We start from the raw sequence: 22,360 nt of genomic DNA on the forward strand, positions 1-22,360 counted from the left end.
ATTGTGAAAAAGTTCAAGAACCACTGGTCAATGGATTAGGTTTGACTCCGTTGTAGGTAAAGGGAAACAAAGAACGACAGCGGTCTTAAACGCAGATGGACTTTAGGACCCAGAGGCGTGTGAAGAGCACATGGCAAACTGTAGCTGCTCTGGGTCTAGAGGGGATGGCAAGTCCGCTTCACTATACTCTCCAACAGTCTCCTCTCATTCTGTCTGTGCTGTCGCTTTCTAACACCCTCCTCACATCAGCAACACCCTTTCCCAGAAACATTTAGCTAACACTTGCCGCTTATCTCTCGTTTCCCCCCTCACCGTTGTCCACCATATGTTTGGTGTAGCATGGAAAAGTTTCTGAGAGCTTCTTTCTTGGAGTGACAGCCTGCCGCATCTTGTTGGGAGTCTGGGTGGTGAAGTGTTTTCCTCCCTTTTCTTTTTCCCTCACACTCATGTGAACTGCTTTGACCCGTATCTCCATCCTGTCACCAGTGTTGAAGCATCTGGTGGTAGCTACGTTAATAACGCAGTCTGACCGGAGCGCTTTTCCTCATTTCACCCTACCGAACCCGGGCATGATGCGAACCTGGAGGCGGCGGAAGAACTTTGGCTTGCTGATCCTCGCTCTCCGAGTCTGGTGCATGTCCACGGCAGCAAAACATGCTGACAGCATGGTTTACAATATACAGAGGGGTGAGTGGATATCTTTATTGTGAATATCAGTGCTATCACTCAGCGGGCTCATTGTTATGTACAGCTGCAGATGCTCAGCCACAGTCTGGTAACGTGATTTTCAGTGTTTGCACATTTTATTTATTTCTCTCTTTACAAAAAAAAGCCGTTTCCTAGTCTCAAGCTGCGCATTTTACACATAGGCTGGGCAGAAAGGAAATTGATTTTTTTAACATCAGTTTTCGTACTCAGATGGAAAAACAATAAAAGGAAGTCAGACTGCTGCGGATGAACAGATAGTTTGACATCCAGGAGGATGCAGCTTCATCTTTAGCCTGTAAACATAAACCCAAACAGGATGTCTCCTGAATGAATCAGCCACTAATTATGGGGTAGTCTGTGTATGGGATTGAGCACGTGACACAGTACAAATTTGTGCGTGTGGATGTTGTAAGACAAAAGGAAAAGGAACAAAAATAAATGCCACCCACTGTTAAACATAAGTAGCTATTCAAATATAGATATTTTTGAGGTGATCAAGCCTGCTGGAGTGATAAATAAGAAAATACAGGCCATATAAGGTTAAAAGTGCACTACTGAAACAATACGACATGCTACCATCACAGCTGGAGCAGCTAATACAGATGTACAGTGCCAACAAGTCAATAATAAGCTTTCATGAAAGAGAAGTAGAAAGACTCAGCTCATGAGTTGTTTGCTGTCCACATTAGCCAGCTCTTGGATCATTAAAACTGCCACACACTGGGTTAATTAAAACAGAAATGCAGAGAGTAAAACAGTTGTAATGGGTTGCGTGAGCGTTGAACTAGGGCAGGCTCTTTTGATGGCAGCAGTCAGATACAGTAAAGTTGGATATTGACTTCAGCCTCTATGTGAAACGTTTGTCACAGTCTCCCCCCACCTTGGTGGGGGCTCTTGCTACAGCGCTTTTAGTCATACTACAGTTTGTTCGAATGGAGGCAGAGAGGGGTTTTTTTTGTAGCAGACTCTTTTCATGTTCTCCCAAAATTGGGATAGACTTGGTCTATCCTATTAAAAATTATGATATAAACGTGCACAACACAATTTTTGACTTCCGAATTTTTAATTTATTTTGTTATTTATGGTGGTAAAAAGAAGACCAGATGTGCTGTAGTCATGTTCTTCATCCAGTAGCTGTAAAAGTTATGTCTATTCTCAGATTGGTAGCAAAAAAAAGGAAATAGTGTGAAGGTGTTATACAGCTACAAAGTCCAGCAAAGGAAGGATTTAGAAGGGACTGGTTGGGTTGACAAAATATTGACCTTTGACATGGGATACTGATATTTGCTTCCCACTTCCTAACAGTCACATGACTCTTTTAACCATAACCAGTGCCTCCCCACCTTAAATTATGATTTTTGTAAAGAAATGTTGTCCTGTTTTGTTGTTCTTATGTGGAAATAACAAATTACGTAGGTGTGCACTGTCAGTAAAAGATTGTCACATTGGCCGGACACAATAATCATGTCATAAATATCCATTTAGTCAAAATGGTTTGGCTTAACAGTGGCCTAAATCCATCATAACTGGATCCTTGACTTAAGCCAGATTTGTGATGAGCCCTGCCAGAATCGGTCAAACTTACGCCAGTGCAGTGATTTCACACTTCTCCAGTGCTAGCCTTAGTGTTGCTGCTGACTGAAACTGACTCAATCCGTTTCTGTACCCCCCGAAAAAAAACTCTGCAGCTAGTACCTCTGTTGCCAAATCTGGCAGTCCTATATGGATCAGATCGGCAATGACTGACATTCGGCCTTTCTGTGCCAACACTCAGCTGCAATCAGCTACCTGGACAGAGTTCAGAAACTGTTGTGTTGTCATTTAGTGAAATAAGTGATGCATTAGATAATGAGGACATTCTCTGTAGTGGTTTTGAAAGTGCCTGAGTGAGCATGTCCAAGGCTTTGAAGCCAGTAATAATGCATATTCGAAGACATGTGCTACAAATAAAATAGTAATATTCACCAAAAAGTAGCGGGAAAAGTGTCAAAAACTTTACATTTAAGTTCCGCAGATTAAAATTAATCTGTTTAAAGGTTTTGTGCTATGAATGCAGTCTTTCATTGTACTGTATAATCATTTGCTTTGTCACACTCCCATCCCCTCTGATTAAAACTATGACTGACAGCTCAGGAAGTGATTAGAATAGTAACATATTTCATGTTTAAGCTGGAAGATCAGCTTCTTTGTGAAAGTAGCTGTAATTAAATTTTGGTTGCACAGTGTTTAACAAGCCTACAAAGTAAAACTCAGGTTATCAGTAGTTGACTCAGCCTTCTGCTTGTTAGCCTTCGGAAAGCTTGTTTATATTTATGACTGGAATATTGAGTATGTTTGAATAACCATTTGTGTTTTCTTGTGTGAAGTGCTACGGCCCTTCAGGGCTCAGTTGCCTTCTGAACTTTTATAGCAAAAATAAAATAAAAGTCCCATAAGGGCGAGAATCAAGCAGGCCGTGTTTACAAATCTTTGATGAATCGTTCTGTCTATTGCTTTCTCTCTCTGCCTGACTTTCTTTGTCTCTCGTCTGCATATCAACTGGTTTTCTAAGATCTTTTTTTTTTTCTTTTTTCCGGGTGAAGGAAACTCAATAAATAATTAGAGACAGAACCAAATGACCTGAATTAGATTTGAGGATATCAGCTGGTCAGACTGACTGCAGCCTTCAGACAGAATTAATTAGAAAGATTAAAATGTCTGTTTTGTCTAAACAAACAGACAGCGGGGAGAATAAAACCTACCCCGAGTGCCCTGAAACACACAATAATGTATGCACAGTCTCCTTGGTCTCCGAGGAGCATCGGTCACCTTTCAGCACAGTTTCCTGGGAAGTAGCTCTAGCCCATTCTCCAGTCTGTGGTGGAATGCTGACTATCATCTGTGGGGGAAAAAACAACAGGTTTCTGTAAAATCCATTTAGGAAATAACCTCATCCTGATCTGTCTCTCAAGCCCCTCCATAAGCTGTCACTTGACATTTTGAGGACAGGCTGGCATTGATCTGTTGGCCGCGAGGTAAGGCCACGCACAGTTAGAGTTGTCTCCCTCTGTTAAGCATCATTGGTCATTATAGCCATCAGTGTGATTTAGCTTCCTCCTACTCTGCCTGTGGATGCTACAGATACATAATAGATATGCTGATGTCATGCAAAGGCAACTTAACACAGCGGTACACAAAAAACAGCACGAGCGACTCGGAATCTAATATGTATACATGGAATAATTCCTGAATTTTATTAAGAAAGAACAGGTGAAAAAAAAAGAGAATATATGAGCGATGTATTGGGAAACTGTGAGAAATCTGGGTTTTAGACAGCATCAGAGCTACAGACCACCACCTAAAGAGCTCTGACAAACAGCAGTCAGTCATGTGTGTGATGGATAAGAGTGGGTGCATTTCTCTCCAGTCTGCATTATCCTTTACAGAACCAAAAAAAAAAGACACTGAGACAGGTGAGAAAGCAGTCAGTCACCTACATTTACCGCAGTGATTGGATGTGTCAGACCGCCTGTGATGCTTACATATTTTAGTGGGACACTTTCCCCTGCACTGAAGGAAAAAATCTTTATAGTGGAGCAAAGAGAGGAAGAAAGGAATACTGAATAGGTGCAAAGTAGGATGGGAACATGGAGTCGCTCCTGTCACCACTGTGAACAGCGAGCTGTTATTTATGCTAGAATGCAGAAGAATGATAGATTTCTGAGAAGTTTAAACATGCAGTCGTCTCTGCTCGCGTCCATAATGAATGCGTGGCTGGCTGGAAACGTAGCACAAATGGGAAGTGTACAAAGGAGCTAGTGAACATATGATTTCTTGAGAACAGCGGTTCCTTGTTTGTTTCTTTTCCTTTGACCAACCATCCTTTTGAAGAAATATTAGGTTTCACTCAGATGAGAGAAGCAAGGAAGTGGACTGATGCAGCAACATGATTCAGGTTTGAGACTCACACAGCTGCACAGCAGGCTGAACCATCAGGTTGCCCTACATCAATAATTTCACAACAGAAAGGTCACCACACCTCCATGTCAGCCTGTTTACCTTGAGATGTTGGTTATTGGATCCAGTCATGCTCTTCAGTATATGTATATGAAGTTTTTTTTAGGAGAAAGACATGTGAAGCAGAGTTAGGCTCTGCTTTCTCCACAGAATTTGGGACCTCTTGATCTTTGTCTTATTGGAGTGCCCATACTTGAATTTCCTTCCGTCAGCAAAGGTTTTGAGTGAGGTTTTTGAGGTTTTTGAGAGTGTTTTGTTTTTGTTTTGTTTTTGGTAAAAATTTAGCACACGTTGAATCACTGATTACATAATTGCATATTGTGAATGAATACAATCATTCAGTCATTTCCACACATAGAGTGGGCTGCTTAGGTATATTAATGGCCACCCAAATATGCACTGTGAAATGTCTGAAATGTTATTTTTTTAAATAATCTGAAAGAATTGCATGTTAGACCTGTGATGGGCCTAAGGTGTAGCCTGCCTTTCATCTTATAGAAGCTAGGAAAGGCTCCAATTGCCCCATTAGCTGGATAACTGGGTAAGAAAATGCATGTGTCATAAGATTAACGCAACATAGAAAGTTATTTTCGTTCGCTTCCTTATCACAAGTGGTCATCAGAGCAGGTATCTCTTCATGTTTGTTTTGGGATTTTACACCAGATTTTTGACACAATTGGGAAAACTGGAAACTGAGAGGGATAGCATCCTTGCTCCTATTTTGAAAGGCTGAAAGGGCTGCTAAGGAGTTAGCCTTAGCCTTATGTTGCTCAGTCATCGTATTTGTCAGAGCCCCAAAAATATAGCTATAGATAGCAGCTATTTGCTGGTATATGTGGTACCATATATATTCCGTTTATGACAGCCAATAAAGGAAAATTAAAAAATGTCGAAGACACAGAAGAAATAGAATTTAATTTGTTATAGACATTATATACTATACTACAGTCTCACTGAAGCGGTGTTTGGAGATTAAAAGTCAGAGATCACCAGAATCAGTAGAATCGCTCTCTGGTTACTATTTAATGATTTCAGTAGTTGTAACAGGAATAGGGTCTTGATTAAGGAAACTGACCGACTGACCCAATTGACTAAGATTATCATTGTAATAACAAGCTGCTAGCATTACTGATATTTTGTTAAAAACCTTGTCTCCCCTGCTGATGGCTTTTGGGTGACCCAGGATGTGGTTGATAAGTTCCAGTTAATCCTAAATCCCCCGAGCTGAAATCCCCATAGCTCTGAGACATAATGCCCAATCTGTGCAAGTCAAGATGGGAATTGGCTATTCCACTGTTGCTCCGCACAGGATGTGAATAGACACACACGGTAAATCTCACTAACCCACGCTGAGAAATCTTGTATTACCATCATTTCACTCTGAGCCAGTGATTGCTCGATCAGAACAATAATGATGTGTGTTTGGAATGGATCTAGGAGGTAACACATCCAGGATTAACACCTTCAGCACTAATTACACCAGTTTATTATCACAGGAAGAGTGTGCAATGTGGGAACTGATAGGAGGCACTGTTGAATTGTTGGTAATGAGGTAGCATTGTAGTTATCTATCCCTGCAAAAGACCCTGGGACACTTTAGAGTGGTCTCTTTCACTGTGTCTAAAAAGCTCATAATGCTTTTCCTCTTTGTTACATTTTAAGCCCATTTATTTTTTCCCTTAGAAATCATACAAGCAAAATTGCAGGGCTGAAAAACTAGTCTTACTCAGAGTGCCGAGTAAATCTTTTGATGTATTGTTTAAACAGAAATTTGTTGGGTGGGGGGGGGGGGGGGGGGGGGGGGTGTTCTCCTGTAAAAAGAATATCAGTGCCTTATTTTGATCTCAAAGAATTTTTTGTTTGTTTATTTGAAGTCTTTTTTTTTTAACCAGTGCTTGAGGCATGGCTCTAGTTACAGCAATGCTGGCTTGTCCTTTCATTATTTATTTGGTCCACTGGTTTGGTTCAGAATAAAATATTTCAACAACCTTCTGATTGTAGTTCCGTGGTGGTTTTCATGGCTCTTGAGGTTACATCCTGCTGATACAACCTCTAGGCAGTTTTTTTTTTTTATGTTATAATAACATTATTTATAATGGTACCATGAGGTTGACATTTTTAGTTTTATGTAAAATGTTATGACAGCATTTTAATTTATTGCCATGACCTGTGGTCCAGATATTCATGCTGCTCAAAAGAACAAGTGATGCAATCACTTTTTACTTTTACACCAAGAGCTGTCAGAGTGCTCCAGTGGAATATATCACCAACCGCATCGACTTATATATCCAAGATGGATTGGATTATGACTAAAAGTACTTGCTAAAGTAAGGACAGTCCTGCCTGTCTCAGCTGTATGCTGTACTTTGCGCAGCAGCAAGATCCTGGGTTCAAAGCCACCCACAGAAAATCCTTGCTGGCCATGCTGTGGGTTAGCCCATGCAGGCCCCATAGTACTTTTACCTCACAGGCCCACATGAAGGATTTTTGTGAGCAACCTCTTCTGGGCTTGCCCATAGAAAACCCATACAGGGCTCCTAAAAGCCTGACTTTTGTCTGACCTGTGTGGTCAAACCCACTCAGGTTTCCCTGTCTGCACAGCCCCACCGTTCATCTACAGCACCCACTGTGGGTCTGCACAGGAATATTTGCTGCAAAACTGTTTGCAATAAGAAAACACTATACAGGGAATTGGAAAAAGCAGCTGATTTAAAACCTCAGTAAATTGGAAGTTAGCCTGGATCTTATTGATATACTGCAAAAGAACTCAAATGAAAATATTAGACTGTTAGGGAGAGTGCTTGATAGACAAATACATGTTTGTCTAACAAGGATATATCTCCAGTCCAAGTCTGGGAGGAACGACAAATCCACTGTGCATTACACTGTTAAGGGCATCCAGTGTAAAAATCTGCCAAATCCAAAATGTGGTGCTACCTGCTGTGGTGACCCATTGTGAATGGGCAGCTTACTGTGGGCCCCAGTACCGGCGTGAAATGCAGTGGCACATGTAGGCCCTGCACTGCTGGGCCCGGGTGGGGTCCCAGTAGTGTATGTGTGTGTGTGTGTGTGTGTGTGTAAAGACATTTTTATTTACTAAATACTACTATAACTTCTAACATTTCCTTCAAGATAAAAGTGTAATTTCTAGGAAGGCATTCATAGTATGCTTTTGAAAATTGCAAATGTGTGGAAATTATGCTGTAGCTTCAGCTTTCTTATTTAATGCAACTTCCATTCTGGGACAATGTGAGCTAATGTTGAGCAAGCAGGCCAGTTATACTGCTCAAGATAAAACACCAAATTGAAATATACATTTGTACATTAATCTCTATAAGAGAAGCCTGTCTGTTCACCGAGTGACTTATTTTCCATTGAAAGTCTTTTCTTTGAAGTTGCTTCCACCATCAAACATTAATTCATATGCAGGAAAGTATCTAGCACCTCCGAGAGCTACAGCGCTCCTTTTTTTTTTTTAAACAATGCCATTACTACTTTTGAATGTCTTTTATTAGTCTACGAACATAATATTGAAGTAGGAACTGTAAAATGCTCCCTTTGATGTGTTGAAAAGAAATGCGTTGTAAAAGGAAATAAAAGCTGTAGTGCTGAGTTCTGCAATATGTCTTACTGAATAAGCTGTAATATGGTAGACGGTCACAAAGATATATTGATGGTATTCTACTTTTCTGAGAAACGTCTGATTAAATAAATGCTAGCAAAACCTCACTTTTTAATGTATTTATTTATATTGAGCCCTTTTATTGTGTATAGCAGCCTCATCCACCTTTTTTTTATAAACCACTTTCTTTCTAGGCAAGCAATTATATATTTAGAAATCAGCAAATACTATTAAGTCCAGAAACATAGAAACACTGGATCAAAGACCCAGTACTGTGACACTGTGGCTCTCTAAGGGGAGTTACTTTTGGCTGTGCATGGTAACTTCACACCTGTTTTCCAGGCAAACTCATTGTGATGACAGGGCCATAAGACGTTACAACGTCTGGCCAAGAAATTGTCTCACGCATGAAACTCTGTAAAACCATCTGGCTTAATTCCTTTCACATTCCCCTGATCTCCAGTCCACTCAGCTAAACTAAGCTAACTATCTGCTGGTTATAGCTTCATATTTAACAAAGATGAGATTGATATTGATGCCTTCTCCTAACTCTAAGCAAGAAAGGAACTACTTTACTACTTGTGTAAATGTAGATGCGTGATAGAGATGAAAAATACATAATAAAAAATGAAAAATATCACTCTTTTAAAGCTTATAATGTGTAATGTACAAAGGTGGAAATGGCCTCAGTATTTCATTCAGAGAAACACTTCTTTATTTGATTTCATATCAGTTAAGGATGAAAAAAGCCAGCCTGCCTACACTTATAACAACACTCATCTCACGCTGCGCAGGGATTTTAGTTTGGGTCAATGTCTTACCATTTTGTAATCAATAAGGAAAGTCAATACAGTAGTCACTCCCAGAAATGGTTCTGGATCAGATCCAGATTTCCATCAAATCCAATTGTAACAGTTGAACTCACCTATGCTGTGTGTTTCTTATCAGCGTTTTGGCAGTTGTCCCTGTGTATGCGCTGGGTACTGTCATTTTCCTTTTTCAAGCTAAAAGCCTCTTCAGTGATTCACTGTTGGCCAAGATTCACCTTTCTGAGGGCATTTACAGATGATTGGAGGCTTGGTGGGTTGGTTTTGCAGCCGCTGTGCAGATATTGACCAATAAATCTTCACCATTATCAAATCCATAATCAGAGTTCTTATCCTTTGATCAGCTGGCATTAAAGGTCTTCTCTCTGTGTTGAGAAATAACTGAAGTCATGTCTTCAGGCTTTGTTGTGTTTTCTTGATTTTATTTTTAACTCCGCTCAAAGAGTTCCTGCTTGATGACTTTTTCTCTTTGTGTCACATTGTCTGAAATATTTTGCTGCTTTTCACTTTGTGATTCTTCTGTTTGCATAATAATGAATATTTTTACAGCTTTTTATTATACAACATATAATATATATAATAAACAACCTAATAGTAAGTTGATTTGCAGTGAATTATTTATAGAAGACTCTGACTAAGAAGCTGTGGCTACTGTACCTTAAAGATAAAGATGGTTGTACCAAATATTGACTTTCAAGCGTGTTAGAATTGTATAAACTCTTTTTTTAGGTAAAAAGGCAAACACATCCTTATTTCCTGTTTTCCCAGCAAAACATAAAGACGTTAAGTTACACATAGTTTGTATGCATATGTTGTTTGACACTAATCTGATTGCAGAAGGTCTCTCAAGTCCCGCTGTGGTGTTCATCTTCTCTTGTGTTTCCTTGAACATTTTCCTTATAGATTGCTAAATGTCCTTCATAAACTGGTTTTGACCTTATGTTTTGTATTCTCTTATCCATCTCACTAGAGGGACCCTATAATAAAAATGCTTGTTGATCAGATACAAAAGCAGCCAGACATGCGCATTTTTCAAAAGGTAATCCATGCTGCTTTGGCTGCTTTGCTTAAATCACTCCACAATATAAACACCTTTCTCAATCAAAAAGATAAATGGACAAAAAGATGTGAAAGTTATCAGAGAAGCCTTTTGATGCAGCAGGTAAAATACCAAGTCTATGTAATGAGGTAGAGTTTTTCCCAGAGTCTAGCAGCCTCTTCGATTTGACTGCAGTAATTGTGGCTCATTTTGTTTGTTTATGTTTTTGGCTGTTTCACTGCCCTGCTGAGAAAAGTGGACATCGGCCTCTGTTTGAATTCCCATTTCCTACCAGTAATACTCAGCTGTGCAGATCATGAAATAGTGGCAGAAAGAAAAATATATTTGTTAGATCATCAAAACAGAGTTGTCTTTAAAAGAAATCTGGGTTATGAGGCTATTTAAAGAGAGCGTGGGGGAAAGATGATCTTGGCTGCAAAAACAGAACTTGTGTTTTTCATGTGTGACCCACAGATAATTCTGCCTTGTGTCCAATATGGGGGTACAACTGTGGTTGGCTTAGCAGTCATGGAGCTCTCAGAAAACATACGGGATTAACCCAGTTTTAGTGTGAATTTAAAAGGTTCCCAAAGAGGATAAAACCCGTGAGAATGATGATGAATGTCATATTTCTCTGCTGTTTGAAGGGAACTTTCTTTTAAGTTTGCTTTGGCAGATGTTGCAAACTGAAGCCTAGCACACACAAAATGCTACAAAAACTCATTAATTCACATATTAAAGGGGTCACTGTACTTCAAACAAAGCGCTTACCAGAACATCAAACGGCATCTAAACCTCCCGAATTAGGGAGGCTACGTCCAACATTGAGTGAGCACGCTTACTTTACCCAGAGCCTGGCCATGTGTGTGGAGGAGAGAAAATGGGCAGGATTAGATTTCACAAAACTCCCTTTGTCTCTTTTTGTGTAGAGACAAATGTAACAAGATGGATGCCTTCAAGGAAAGATTTTCCGTATGTTGCTCTTTATGATGGCAAGCTCGTTAGAATGTGGCTTTACAGAAGAATTAGAAACGCTTAGATGTGGGCTGAAAACACATTGTACAAACTAGTTTGTTTTGAGCTCACCCAGGCTTGAAGTCTCCACTCCAAACTGATATTGTTTAAGGATCGCAAACTCATTTAGTGTCAGAGAGCTCTAAATGATTTGTGAGGGACCCTGGTGGAAGTGATGAAGTCTTTAATTAACAAGACGTCTGCCTGACTTTCCTTTTATAGCTCTTTTTTAATGGCACTCCAGCCGCAGCCTGTGGTCTCAGTCTTGCTGCTCCGTCTGTCTAACGTGGTTTTCGTGCACCACTAAAACCAACAAACTACCATCGGCATATGTTCAAATATCCCATTAAATGTAGGAGGTCCCTTTTATGCCCTTGTTAGCTTATTATGTACTGTGGCTAAGTTGAGAGTGTGGGCCACGCTGAGAACACAGACGAGCCGCCGTCACAGACAGTTTGAAGTTGTATGAAGTGTAGTCACGGTGGCACAGGAGTCAGTCTTCAAAGACAAGAATCGTCACCCTTTGAAGAGACAAACGTACCTGAAAATCAAAACACCTCCAGGCGGGAGGAGGAGCAACAAAATATGTGGGATTGTAGCATTTCTGCTCAGCTGCTGAACTCTTGTTGCACTGTGTATGATGTTACACATGCACATGCAGACACGCGGATGCTTTACTGCAAATCTCCAGGGATTGGAGAATATGCCGAGACTTTAGATGTATAGTAAATAGAGGCGGCGCACTCACTCTCAGTTTTACTTTGTTGATAGCGGGAGCGTGAAACCTCAAACAGCCTCTCCCCTCCCCTTTTAACACTCTCTATTCAATCCTCTATGGATTTGTAACATTTATTGGGCTACACAGGAATCCTGCTGGGCTAGCAACAGCACAGACATGCTCTGTAAGGCCGTTAGGGACAGCCAAGTCTTCTGTGGAGCTGAGAGAGACACTGAGAGAGCAGAGGGAATTGTGACTGATTCCCACATTTTGCTCCAAGCATTGATATGGTTTACTATACTTCATCTTATGTTATATACAGTGTGTTTCTTTCTGTCCCAAAAGAGCAATCTTTTAAAAACTAATTAACTTAACCAGTTTCTTACTTTGGTAATTTAGCTCTATTACAAGTTTGGAAGAGGAGTAAAATGATACGTGGAAAAGAGGAGGAAACAGCACAGTATGGTGCTCGTTCCTGACCTACTATACAAAGTTGGACAGGAAGAAAGATATATATATATATATATGTAGATATATATAGATATAGATATAGATATAGATATAAGAAATGGGAAAGACAATTTCATCCTACCTTTTTTAGAAAAAAAACCCCATTCCCATCTGGGGAAATATTGCAGAAGAAGAGTTATAAACTGCGTGAGAGCATCTATTATTGATGCTCTGTCTGTGGCTGTGGTCTTGTTGCAAGGGTCCTTTGGGGGATAGCATTTCTACTCGCAGGAACAGGAGTGAGCTTTTACTCTTTCTCTGCAGCACCGACCACAGTCTTTAATAGTGTTCTGCTCTGCTGTGTGTCTGAGCCTTCCAAGCTTTTGTTGCATTAATGGTGTCCTTGAATTATTGAGGATATTACACAGCAGCTTTGACCCTCATTTCTGACCCCTTTGTTTGCAATCAGTATTGTTTGTAGCGTGATGCTAAATTTCAAGCTAATCTGTGCTGATGATCTTTTCACAGGAAGTAGTCCAGACAAGGCCGAACAGAGCGGGGAGGCAACCAGACCGCAAACTTATGAGACCGCCATACCTCTGTTGCTGAAGGGCAAAGAGCGCAGACCTCTCAGCCAACTCACATCTGGGGTAAATACTCTCAAAACCATTTAGCAGAAATAGCTTATTGGTAATAAGCTGACTCAGCCAGCTACTGAGCTAATGTCAGTGTGCTTTTCAGAGTGCAGCCAAGTATAGATGTCTGGCTTTTTGTTTAACATAACCACAGTATATGATTCCTTCCTCTGTTGCCTCCATCTGTTGCCTGTCTATTTAATTTCTTTTGGTAGAGAAGTCCCCTCTTTTGCTATGTTTTCCCTCCATGTTATGCCCCTTTTTGTGGTTCTTCTCCTTCCATGCTCTCGCCTTTGTTTTGAACATGTCTTCATTTCTTTGTTAAATATGAGCTTGCCACACTACACTAGACACTACATATTGTGAAATTATTGCTAAAAGCTCTGTAACAGCTTGTAAAGCGTGTCATTTTGTTCATGTACTACACGTTATAAGCTAGATTAAAAGATATATACAACTCATCCCTCTCTGGTTTCTCTAAACATGCCTTCTCAGGCTATGAAACCCTGTCTGTTCCACTTACTACAGCTGGAAAGGGAAATGTTTGAAATTTGGCATCTCTACCGCAACTTAAGGAAACTTTCCAGAGGAGGGAAATGTGTAGGTGTTCAGAACTCCCTGAGCAATCAACCACTTTTCCTCGTGCAGGGAAGTCACCATCTGAACGATTTGTTTTGTTTAGGATTTTTTTTCCCCAGCATTATGTGCCTGCCTCACAGTCAGTCATCACAAAAATGTCACATACTGTGGGGAAGTGAAACTACGTTTTATAGCCTTAATCATTTTGAGCTACATTAGCCATATTTTTCTATCACCTACTGTGCTGATATAAGGCATTTTTGTTAAGGTGAGACAATAGTTAAAGCAGCCTGCTGTCCCATATTAAACTTACTACAAGGGTAACTTGTGATTGTCTTATCAGAGACTGCAGTAAAAGTCACAACACAGAGGCAGATTTATGCACACACTGGTCATTTTGTTGGCTATACTTCGCTGTTCCTATTGTCTTCAGCAGTGCCTAAATTCTTCATGGCACAAATTAAACAAGGTGTTGGAAACATTGATCATTTCATCAGAGATTCTGGTCAATATTGACATCATAGCATCACATTCTGCCCTAGATTTATCAGCCTTGTTGTAAATTCCTCTTCCATCACCTCACAGTGATGCTCTTGTGGATTTAGAGCTGATGACTGTGCAGGCCGTTTGACTGCACTGGATTCACTGTCATGATCAAGAAACCAGTTTGTGATATGGTGTGTTGTCCTGCTAGAAGCAGCAATATTCAAGGAAGCTGTGGCATTTAAACAGCTCAGCTGGTACTGAGGGGCTCAAAGAGTGCCAGAAATATCTCCCACAAATCATGAAAACAGCAGCAGGCTGAACTGTTGATACAAGGCAGCATGGATCCATGCTCTCATGTTGCTCATACCAATGTCTGACCCTATCTTCTGAATGTTGTAGCAGAAATCTATTCATCAGACCAGTCTTTCTAGTCTTTTATTGTTCAGGTTTTGGGAGCCATTGTGCATTGTAGCCTTAGTTTCCAGTTCTTACCTGCAGGAGTCACAATACTTGTGGTCTTCTGTTGCTGTAGCCCATCTGAGAGATGTTATTTTACTGCTGGTAACAGTCCTCTGACATCTGACGTCTGCCGTCAGCAAGGCATTCTCACATTTTCACAGGCATCTTCAGTCTCTGCTTGGTTAGATGTATATTACACATTTGTATCGATACGCAACTAAACAGGTGTAAAATGGTCAGCTATGGTATACCTGCCTTGTGTGCCAAGTAGAAGTTATCTTGGAGCTGTAAAGTATTGCAGAATTATGACACATTGTCTTTGTTGCACAGTAGACATGACATGAATTGTCCACACACATACTTGCAGACACAGAGTTTCAGACTGGCCAGCAGAGTATTTCCCCGAAGGCATCGGTCAGCTATCCTAAGAAATGTCACTGTGAAAGAGCACTCTGTTCATCTAAAATATCAGCTGATGAAATATAAATCCATTTCTGCTTAGTGTGAACATGTCTGACCCTTTTTCCTCTCTGCTAGCTTACATTCATGAATCCTTTTTTACAAAACTGAGGCTCTAAAGCATGGACCTTCTTTGCCTCTGTTTTGCCTTAAGGACAATGCTAATTTTCAGAAAAGCATTAACTCATCTTAAAGCTATATTTTGGAAATTGACATTTTTATATTTGATAGAGGATTCAATCTTTAAATGACACTTGCAGCCATTCGTCATTAACACCAAACCGCTTACGTCACGTAATCATTACAGCTGTTGCGACACGTTTTCTCTTCCAAAAAAAAATCACACTTACATTTTTGACCAAGTCTGAAATACTGTCAAAATACATTATTGCAGATTTTGTGCTTTTATACACCAGTGACAAAAAGTCCCATTTCAAGTGAGTCTTAATCAATCTATTGCAAACAAACCTTGTCAGAAGCAAAGAAGCAACATGTCATTGAGTGACATGTGGTTTCCCACACAGCACCATTAATTAGTCCTCCTCCTTGTTCCATTATTCTTTTGCAAAACCTAAACCAATCCACTGTCAAAGCATCTTAACATTGTCTGTTTTTAGACACATCTTCATGCTGATAAAATACACTGTTTCCTGAGTTGTGTCAATATGCTGTGAAACATTAAACAGCAACAGTACAGTTTCCTCAGTAACAGTAACAAATCCCTACACTATATTATTCATTGTGATTCTATTCAGTGGATTTGTTTCCATTAAAGGCTTAAGGATTGTCATGGTATAAATGGAAGGTGATTCCAGATTTTGGAAGTGAATGATGTGGAAGTTTTCTTCCTGTTCCTCTAGCACTATTGTGCCTTGCCCCATCCTGCTTTGTGCACGAAAACCTCAGCTGAACCTTCACGCACATCCACAGGCAGGATTGGTGATTTCTGGGCATGACCTCATATCTTTTTGTGTTTCAGAGATATCCTGCATCGCTGCAGCTGCTGGTGCCCGCAGAAGGTGAACAGCTGATCCTGTTGCTGGAGAAAAATGAGTGAGTTTTTTTCTTATGATTCATTTTAATACTCACCGTGTGCATTGAGTTAGAAGAAACTGCATGTTTAGTATGCTAATCACACACAGAGTCAATAGATAAACCATGCTCCTGACTATTGCTTCCTCGAGTTACATATGCAAGAGGACAAGACATTGTGTGGGTCTAGGATACGGTATAGTGTATTCAAGGAGGGAGAAAATAATATGTCCCCTTGTGATTGGATTCTTTTATGGTTCAGTCTCTCGGAAGGGCTAAGAGATGAAAGCTGATAAAGAATAAGGCAGCACAGAGCTCAGAGGACATGCTCGTCCTCCCCTTCTTTGCTTTTCAGCATCTCTCATCACTTCTCTCCCTTCCATGCTGTGGAAAATAACGCTGTGAACTCTGGAATGAGGGGTGAGGATCATGTAGAGTTCATAAATATGTAAATATAGCCACACAAAGTCACGCACAAACTGAAATACACTGAGAAGAAATCTATATAGAGAGAGAAGAAGGATAGCTGTAAAGCCAAAAGAAAAACCAGGTTACATGTCCGGGGGAAATTTAGAATCTTACAAGAATGATTGCATTCCCGATTCAGGTCTTGTGTCTGTCAATATTTGTTATTCAGACGGAGTGGAGACATAATATTTTACTCTGCTGCTTTGGGATACGGATATTGACATTGAATTGATAGACTTTGTTCAGAACTGGTGAGGCCCCTTGTCACTGCTAACTCTCAGAACAAACTCAAATTGGACTTTCGAGATTCAAAATGCAGAGCTGTGTGCGAGACAGAAACAATAACTCCTGTCGAAATTTAGAAATCGAATATCGATTCCCATCTTTATTCTCCATTTTAAGGAGCGATTTCAGCAAGTGGTCTATTATGTGAGCAGATGAACAAATGAGTTAGCGTACATCCCCTAGGTACTCTGCCACTCCACGCTTCGATAATTCAAAACACTTGCAAAACAAACTAGAAATCAGCTCATGCTCCTCTCCAGAAACTAAACCCTCCTTAGAAAACCACTGTCCCAACTAACCCTTCTGTTCCATGCTCACCATGTGACCTCCTGTAACCTCAGCATCAGCTGTGAGTCATCCGTCACCGGTTGTCACCAGCCTGGAAGCTGGCTGCCTTTCCCATCCGGCGTGTCAGGCCAGATGTGTCCTCTGATATCGCTTCAGCAGTTCAGCCAGCTCGGAACAGGTGGTCTCTGACCTCTACGTGTGCCTGTTATGTCGAGGGCGCATCCGTTGAATCTGGGGCAGGAGGAAAGATGAGGGCGCTTCGGACAAAAAGTATGTTTGTAGTTTAGTGAAGTCCTTGAGGTTTTTTAGCAATATTTAAGATTCAGACACATCGTCTCTGCTTCCGGCGTTTGGTGGAGGCAGACACAACATGCGCTTCTGAGGTGCTGTGCAAATTAACATTAACATTTTTTTTTACCCAAATCTGCATAGTGCCTGTAAGTACATATTTCTTCACCGGATAGTCATCAGAGGCCATAGGATTAGAAATAGGATTGAACTTTGCAGATATTTATTCTGTGATCGTCTCTGATGGGGGACTTCAGGATATGACTGTTTAAAGGTATAGCTCATTTTCAGAAACAGCAGTCAGTGTTTGTCCCAAGCAATGTTTAGACCCTCAGGGCCTTTTCATTTCTATCCAACTCATAATGATTTTTAACAAAAGATATCCTTGGGCTCATGTCTAGTGCATCTGAAATTTAGTCTTTTGTATAATTTTTCAAAATCACGCTTAAGATTTGAAGATTATAATCAAACTAAAGGCGGTTCGTCTAGCAAGCCTTCACACAACTGAATTTAATTAGAGGGGAAAATGTAGTAAAAACATTAAATGGAGTGAAATTTCCAGAATGAAGCAAATAAGAAGAAGAACAATTTAGTGCTGGTATTCAGGAATCGGATACATCTGAATGTGGAGAGCCCTAGATCTCAGTAGTGTTTCCTCTTTTTGCTGAGTTACTGCATGTTTTTGGTGAAAGCTCATTTTTTAATTTTATTAAATTTTTTATTTTTTTGCTTCAATGTGCTGAGCCCGTGCAGTTTGCTTATTTGGCACTGCTGCAGAGCACACCTGTTCCATGGCAAGTGTGAAATGATCTCAGTCCTTACCAATATAAACAAGCTACCAGATCCAATTAATAAACTGCTGGTTGTTAGCTGCTTGGCGCTCTCCCATGCAAACTTGGCTATAGCAGGACAAGTACAAATCTACTGAGGAAGACAGACTGTTTGCCTGTGTGTATCTCTTAGGCGGCATGCGCAATGCCTGTATGCAGAGTCAAAGTCCCTTTATATTTGTACAACTTGTAAATGAAGTGTTACTGCACGAACACCTGAGCTTCAGCTGAATTTGTTTTCCCCTGATGTTAGAGGCTATCTCTTTTGTGTTCTTGCCAGCCACGAGGACCAAACTGTCTGAATTCAAAATGTAAGCAGCATAGATTTTACATTCTTTTGTCAGTCTGTCATCATAGCTTTTGAAAGAAGAGCCCTGCAAAGCTTATTTTCAGAATATTCCTCTTTGTGAATATTGGCTCCAAAAAAGAGTCACTTCTGTGGAAATCTTAGTACTTTTGCACTGTACACTGTATTTTGGCTTTTATTACTTTTGTACCCATGCAACATATATATCAGAGAGTTAGTTCAGCCTCTCTTGAATGCCATACCATATCATTTTTCCTTTCCATCACAGTTCATTCAAAGTTGGCAGTAAAACAGAGACAGAGGAGACATTATATCCCCATTTTCATAAAAGCAACATGAACATCATCATATATGATATTTAAGGCTTGACCTGTTGTACAGAGCAAACTGTGCCAGACAGACATGCACACCTTTGCCAGCAGTGGCTGCTTTGAAGTATAGCATTGATCAATAGCACTGTTGCCCGGCTTTAAATGATTAATGGTGGTCATATGGGACATTACACATTAGTCTTGATTAAAGACTGCAATAGCACTGTCTGGGGGACAAAGATACTTCTGTGTGTGTGCGTGTGTGTGTGTGTGTGCGTGCGTGTGTGTGTGTGTGTGTGTGTGTGTGTGTGTGTGTGTGTGTTGTAGTATAGGTATTACTCATGCTTTGGGGACTGAGGCATTATGGGGATATGGGTTAGAAGGTAGAGAGGATCATCTGACAATCGGAAGGTTACTGCTTCTATTCCTGGTTCCTCCAGTCCACACATGTTCATAAAGGCATAAAATACAGCGCTGTATGAATATTAAAGCTAATTATAGCTTTATATGTGAAATACACTTTATAACCAGTACTCTATTTACCATTTTATGGAGACAAATGTTGCTGCATTGTAAATAATTATAATGCATGGATGAAATTTGAGGTTAAATTAGGTTAACCAAGTAGTATTAATGATTTTTGATTAAAGATAAAGTACGTTCCCATTAAATGAATGCAAATCAGTGGAATGAAGTCATAAAGTCACTGAAGTCATGGATACATAACTGAAAGATGTTGGGGCTGTTGCATTATATGTTCACTATATATGCAGAAGACTAAGAGTCAGATTCATGTATAACTGTGTATTTTGTGTTGTCTTTTTGGAAAATGAGTTCAACTTAAAATACAGCGATTACCACATTTACCAGACCACCACAAGGGGAAACGTTTATGTCACAGCTGCCCTAATTTTTCTCTAAAAAGAAAAAAACCTATTGGGGATTTCAGTACTGGATCATTCCGTCTTCTGAACAAGTAAATGTATGAATATTAAAATGCCAAATAATGTTCAACTGTTGACCTGCCAACAGAGTTGCTGAGAAAATAAGTACTCAAATATTTCCTATTTTGAAAGGTTTTCCCGATGCTGTTGAATGGAGTTTAGTCAGAAGAGATTTTTTCTTGAACACTTGGGCCCTTTTCTTAAGCAGTAAACACATAACACAATTTTCAAGCTGCATTCCTAAAACCGCTTAGACCAAACAGTGAATCACTCATAACGACTCTTTTTTTCAGAAAAATAAAAGAAGCATATGGGGGGAAAAAAGTCTATTGAACATTCATGGCGCACTTCACTGGAAAAAATAGAAAATATGGCATTCAGGACATGGTACCATTATGTGGCCATTTACAAAAAGGGAACAGTGACAAAGAGGACGCACGCAGGCACTCACGCACATTTTTATATTGGCAACATGATGTACTGAAGCGTCAGTAAAAACCTGATGATCCACAAACTAAATGGCCTGTTCTCTTCTTTTGATCTCCTGTTCATAGTGGCCACGGAGAATCAGCTGTGATTGGGTTGCACTCTTTGCCCTGCCTCCTTCATTGTCATTCCATGAGCGAGGTGTATCGCAGTTCCTCAGATTTTATCTAAAATTGCTGCTCTTGTTCTTACTCTTCATCATCCATCACCTCTTGCACACTGGTTGCTTCTATCATCACTGGGGTCAGTCTTCAAATCACTGAGCTGTTTGTGGACTCTGAACTGGGTTCGTGACATCATTTGCAACAATTGTGGATAATTTTGAGCTATTGTGTGGGAGCTATGTGCTGTATGTTTAAATTATTCTGCATGTGGTTAACATTATGTATCACAAGTTCATAATCTGTTTTAGTGAGTGTGTTTTTAGAGTTTTGCATGAAGATTTGATCAAATCTGTAAGTTATGTCTAAGGTTTTGCAAAAAGTGATTTAATACATTTGTTTAGAGAATGGAGTTCTCTTTTTTTACAATTTAAATAGTGAATACATACGCTATGCATGCTTATTGTGCTTCACTATGATTTTTAATAAAATACATCTTTTCAGCTTTTCTTCTTGAAACACAATGAGCTTGATGTGTCCATATTCTAACTCGCTCACTACACAAGACCATCCATTTCCCATTGAGAACATTTCCTTTCATTCTTCTCTGGCAGGAAAGAAAAGAGGAAAAAGGCCTTTTGAAACACATGGCCACATCTAAACAACATCATTATGCTTTTGACAAAAAAATCCCCATAGCAACATCCTCAGTGTGTTTTCCAGGGGAAAGAAGATGCACTCTATTTCAATAACACAGCTGACAATGCCAATATCTCTCTCTTCGTGCACCACAGAGCAGATATATTATTACGCAGTCCATTCACTGTGGAGAGTTTTTGGCAAAAAAAGAAAAAAGAGAGTGATCCCAGGTTACTGTCGACTATGAGATAAGTTGAACTTTATGCAGTTCTGTTTTTCACTCAATATTTGTATAAAGAAAACCTGGCTTACCCATGTGTTTGGGTGTCAGCTCTGGTACCTAAGCAGGCCTGTATTAGGGACTGCATGTGTAACTACTCAGTGATAATAAGTAATAATGTGTTTTCAGGCATTCTAAGTAAGCACGGTCAGTAAACGGGTCAAAAACTGGATCCTGGATGTTGAAAACAGCAGCAAACTTTACAAGCATCACTTCCTCTACTGGGTTCTTCCTGCACCAACTCTTCTATCACTCCCACTTCCCCTGCTCCAGTGAGTCTGTGATCGAGTTGTAGCGATGCTTGCTTCCTGTCACATGTCTCTCTGTTTCTCTGGCTATACTCAGGTCCCCCCACTGCCACCAACCCCAAACACCCCCTTCTTATGCTATCTCTTCCTATCCTCTCCTCCCACATGCTCGCTTGTGTTTTCACTGGTGGCAGCTAATCTGTCACCACGCAACCTGAGACCCTGTCAAAGCCACCGGTGGGAAACGTTGGACCCCAGGCTGCTGTTTGGTGCCAACGCATGTGTACTTGTACTTTGGTGCCAACTCTCTGTATGACTTTGCCTTTGGATGCCAAGCCATTTTGTTGTGCCTGTCACAATTAATTCAGGCATTATTAGGTTAAAAACCTACAAAGGATTTGGGTTAGCGGCTTTCTTTGCTCCATTCAGTTAAATAGTTGTTCTCAGACTTTGTTGTCATAGGGATTAAACACGGTGGAACATTGTATTTTATTTTGTTCAGTGGCATTGGAAGGTTATTTTTGTTGCCTTTCGACAGAGCCAGGATATCTGTTTTCTCTTGTTTCATGCAGGTTAACTGCAGTAACAATGGGTCCCTTTTCCTGCTGCTTGGTCAGCCAGAAAAACAAAATACTTTGGCAGTCGGGTCTATACATAGACGTGTATCCCGAAACACACATCCAGTTTGTTTGAGTATTGATCTGATTGTGAATTCTACCTCTCTGACATTGCATTTGTAGTTTTTGTTAAGCTTGGAGCGCATAGTAATCACATTTTGCCTCCTGCCATCTTTAATTAGTTAGCTGAACAGTTTGCAGATAATGCAGATCGTCCTTGGGGACAGTTGCCCAAATCTTGAAC

General features: G+C 40.2%; 1 protein-coding gene across 3 annotated transcripts in view; it reads left to right on the forward strand.

The window, feature by feature from the left end:
* The first annotated feature begins 103 nt into the window (after window positions 1-103).
* The window catches only part of adam12b (ADAM metallopeptidase domain 12b), an 88,707-nt gene continuing 66,450 nt past the window's right edge, over window positions 104-22,360 (forward strand). For 2 of the 3 annotated variants that reach the window (XM_085182296.1, XM_085182297.1), the window contains exons 1-3: window positions 104-687; window positions 12,903-13,024; window positions 15,972-16,045. In XM_085182296.1, the coding sequence (XP_085038422.1) occupies window positions 570-687; window positions 12,903-13,024; window positions 15,972-16,045 (314 nt within the window). In that variant the 5' untranslated portion in view covers window positions 104-569. The remainder of the gene's footprint in view (window positions 688-12,902; window positions 13,025-15,971; window positions 16,046-22,360) is intronic. The other variant, XR_014877511.1, reaches the window with a different exon arrangement.

Source organism: Neolamprologus multifasciatus, chromosome 13 (assembly GCF_963576455.1).
Source record: "Neolamprologus multifasciatus chromosome 13, fNeoMul1.2, whole genome shotgun sequence".
NCBI classification, from domain to species: Eukaryota; Metazoa; Chordata; class Actinopteri; order Cichliformes; family Cichlidae; genus Neolamprologus; species Neolamprologus multifasciatus.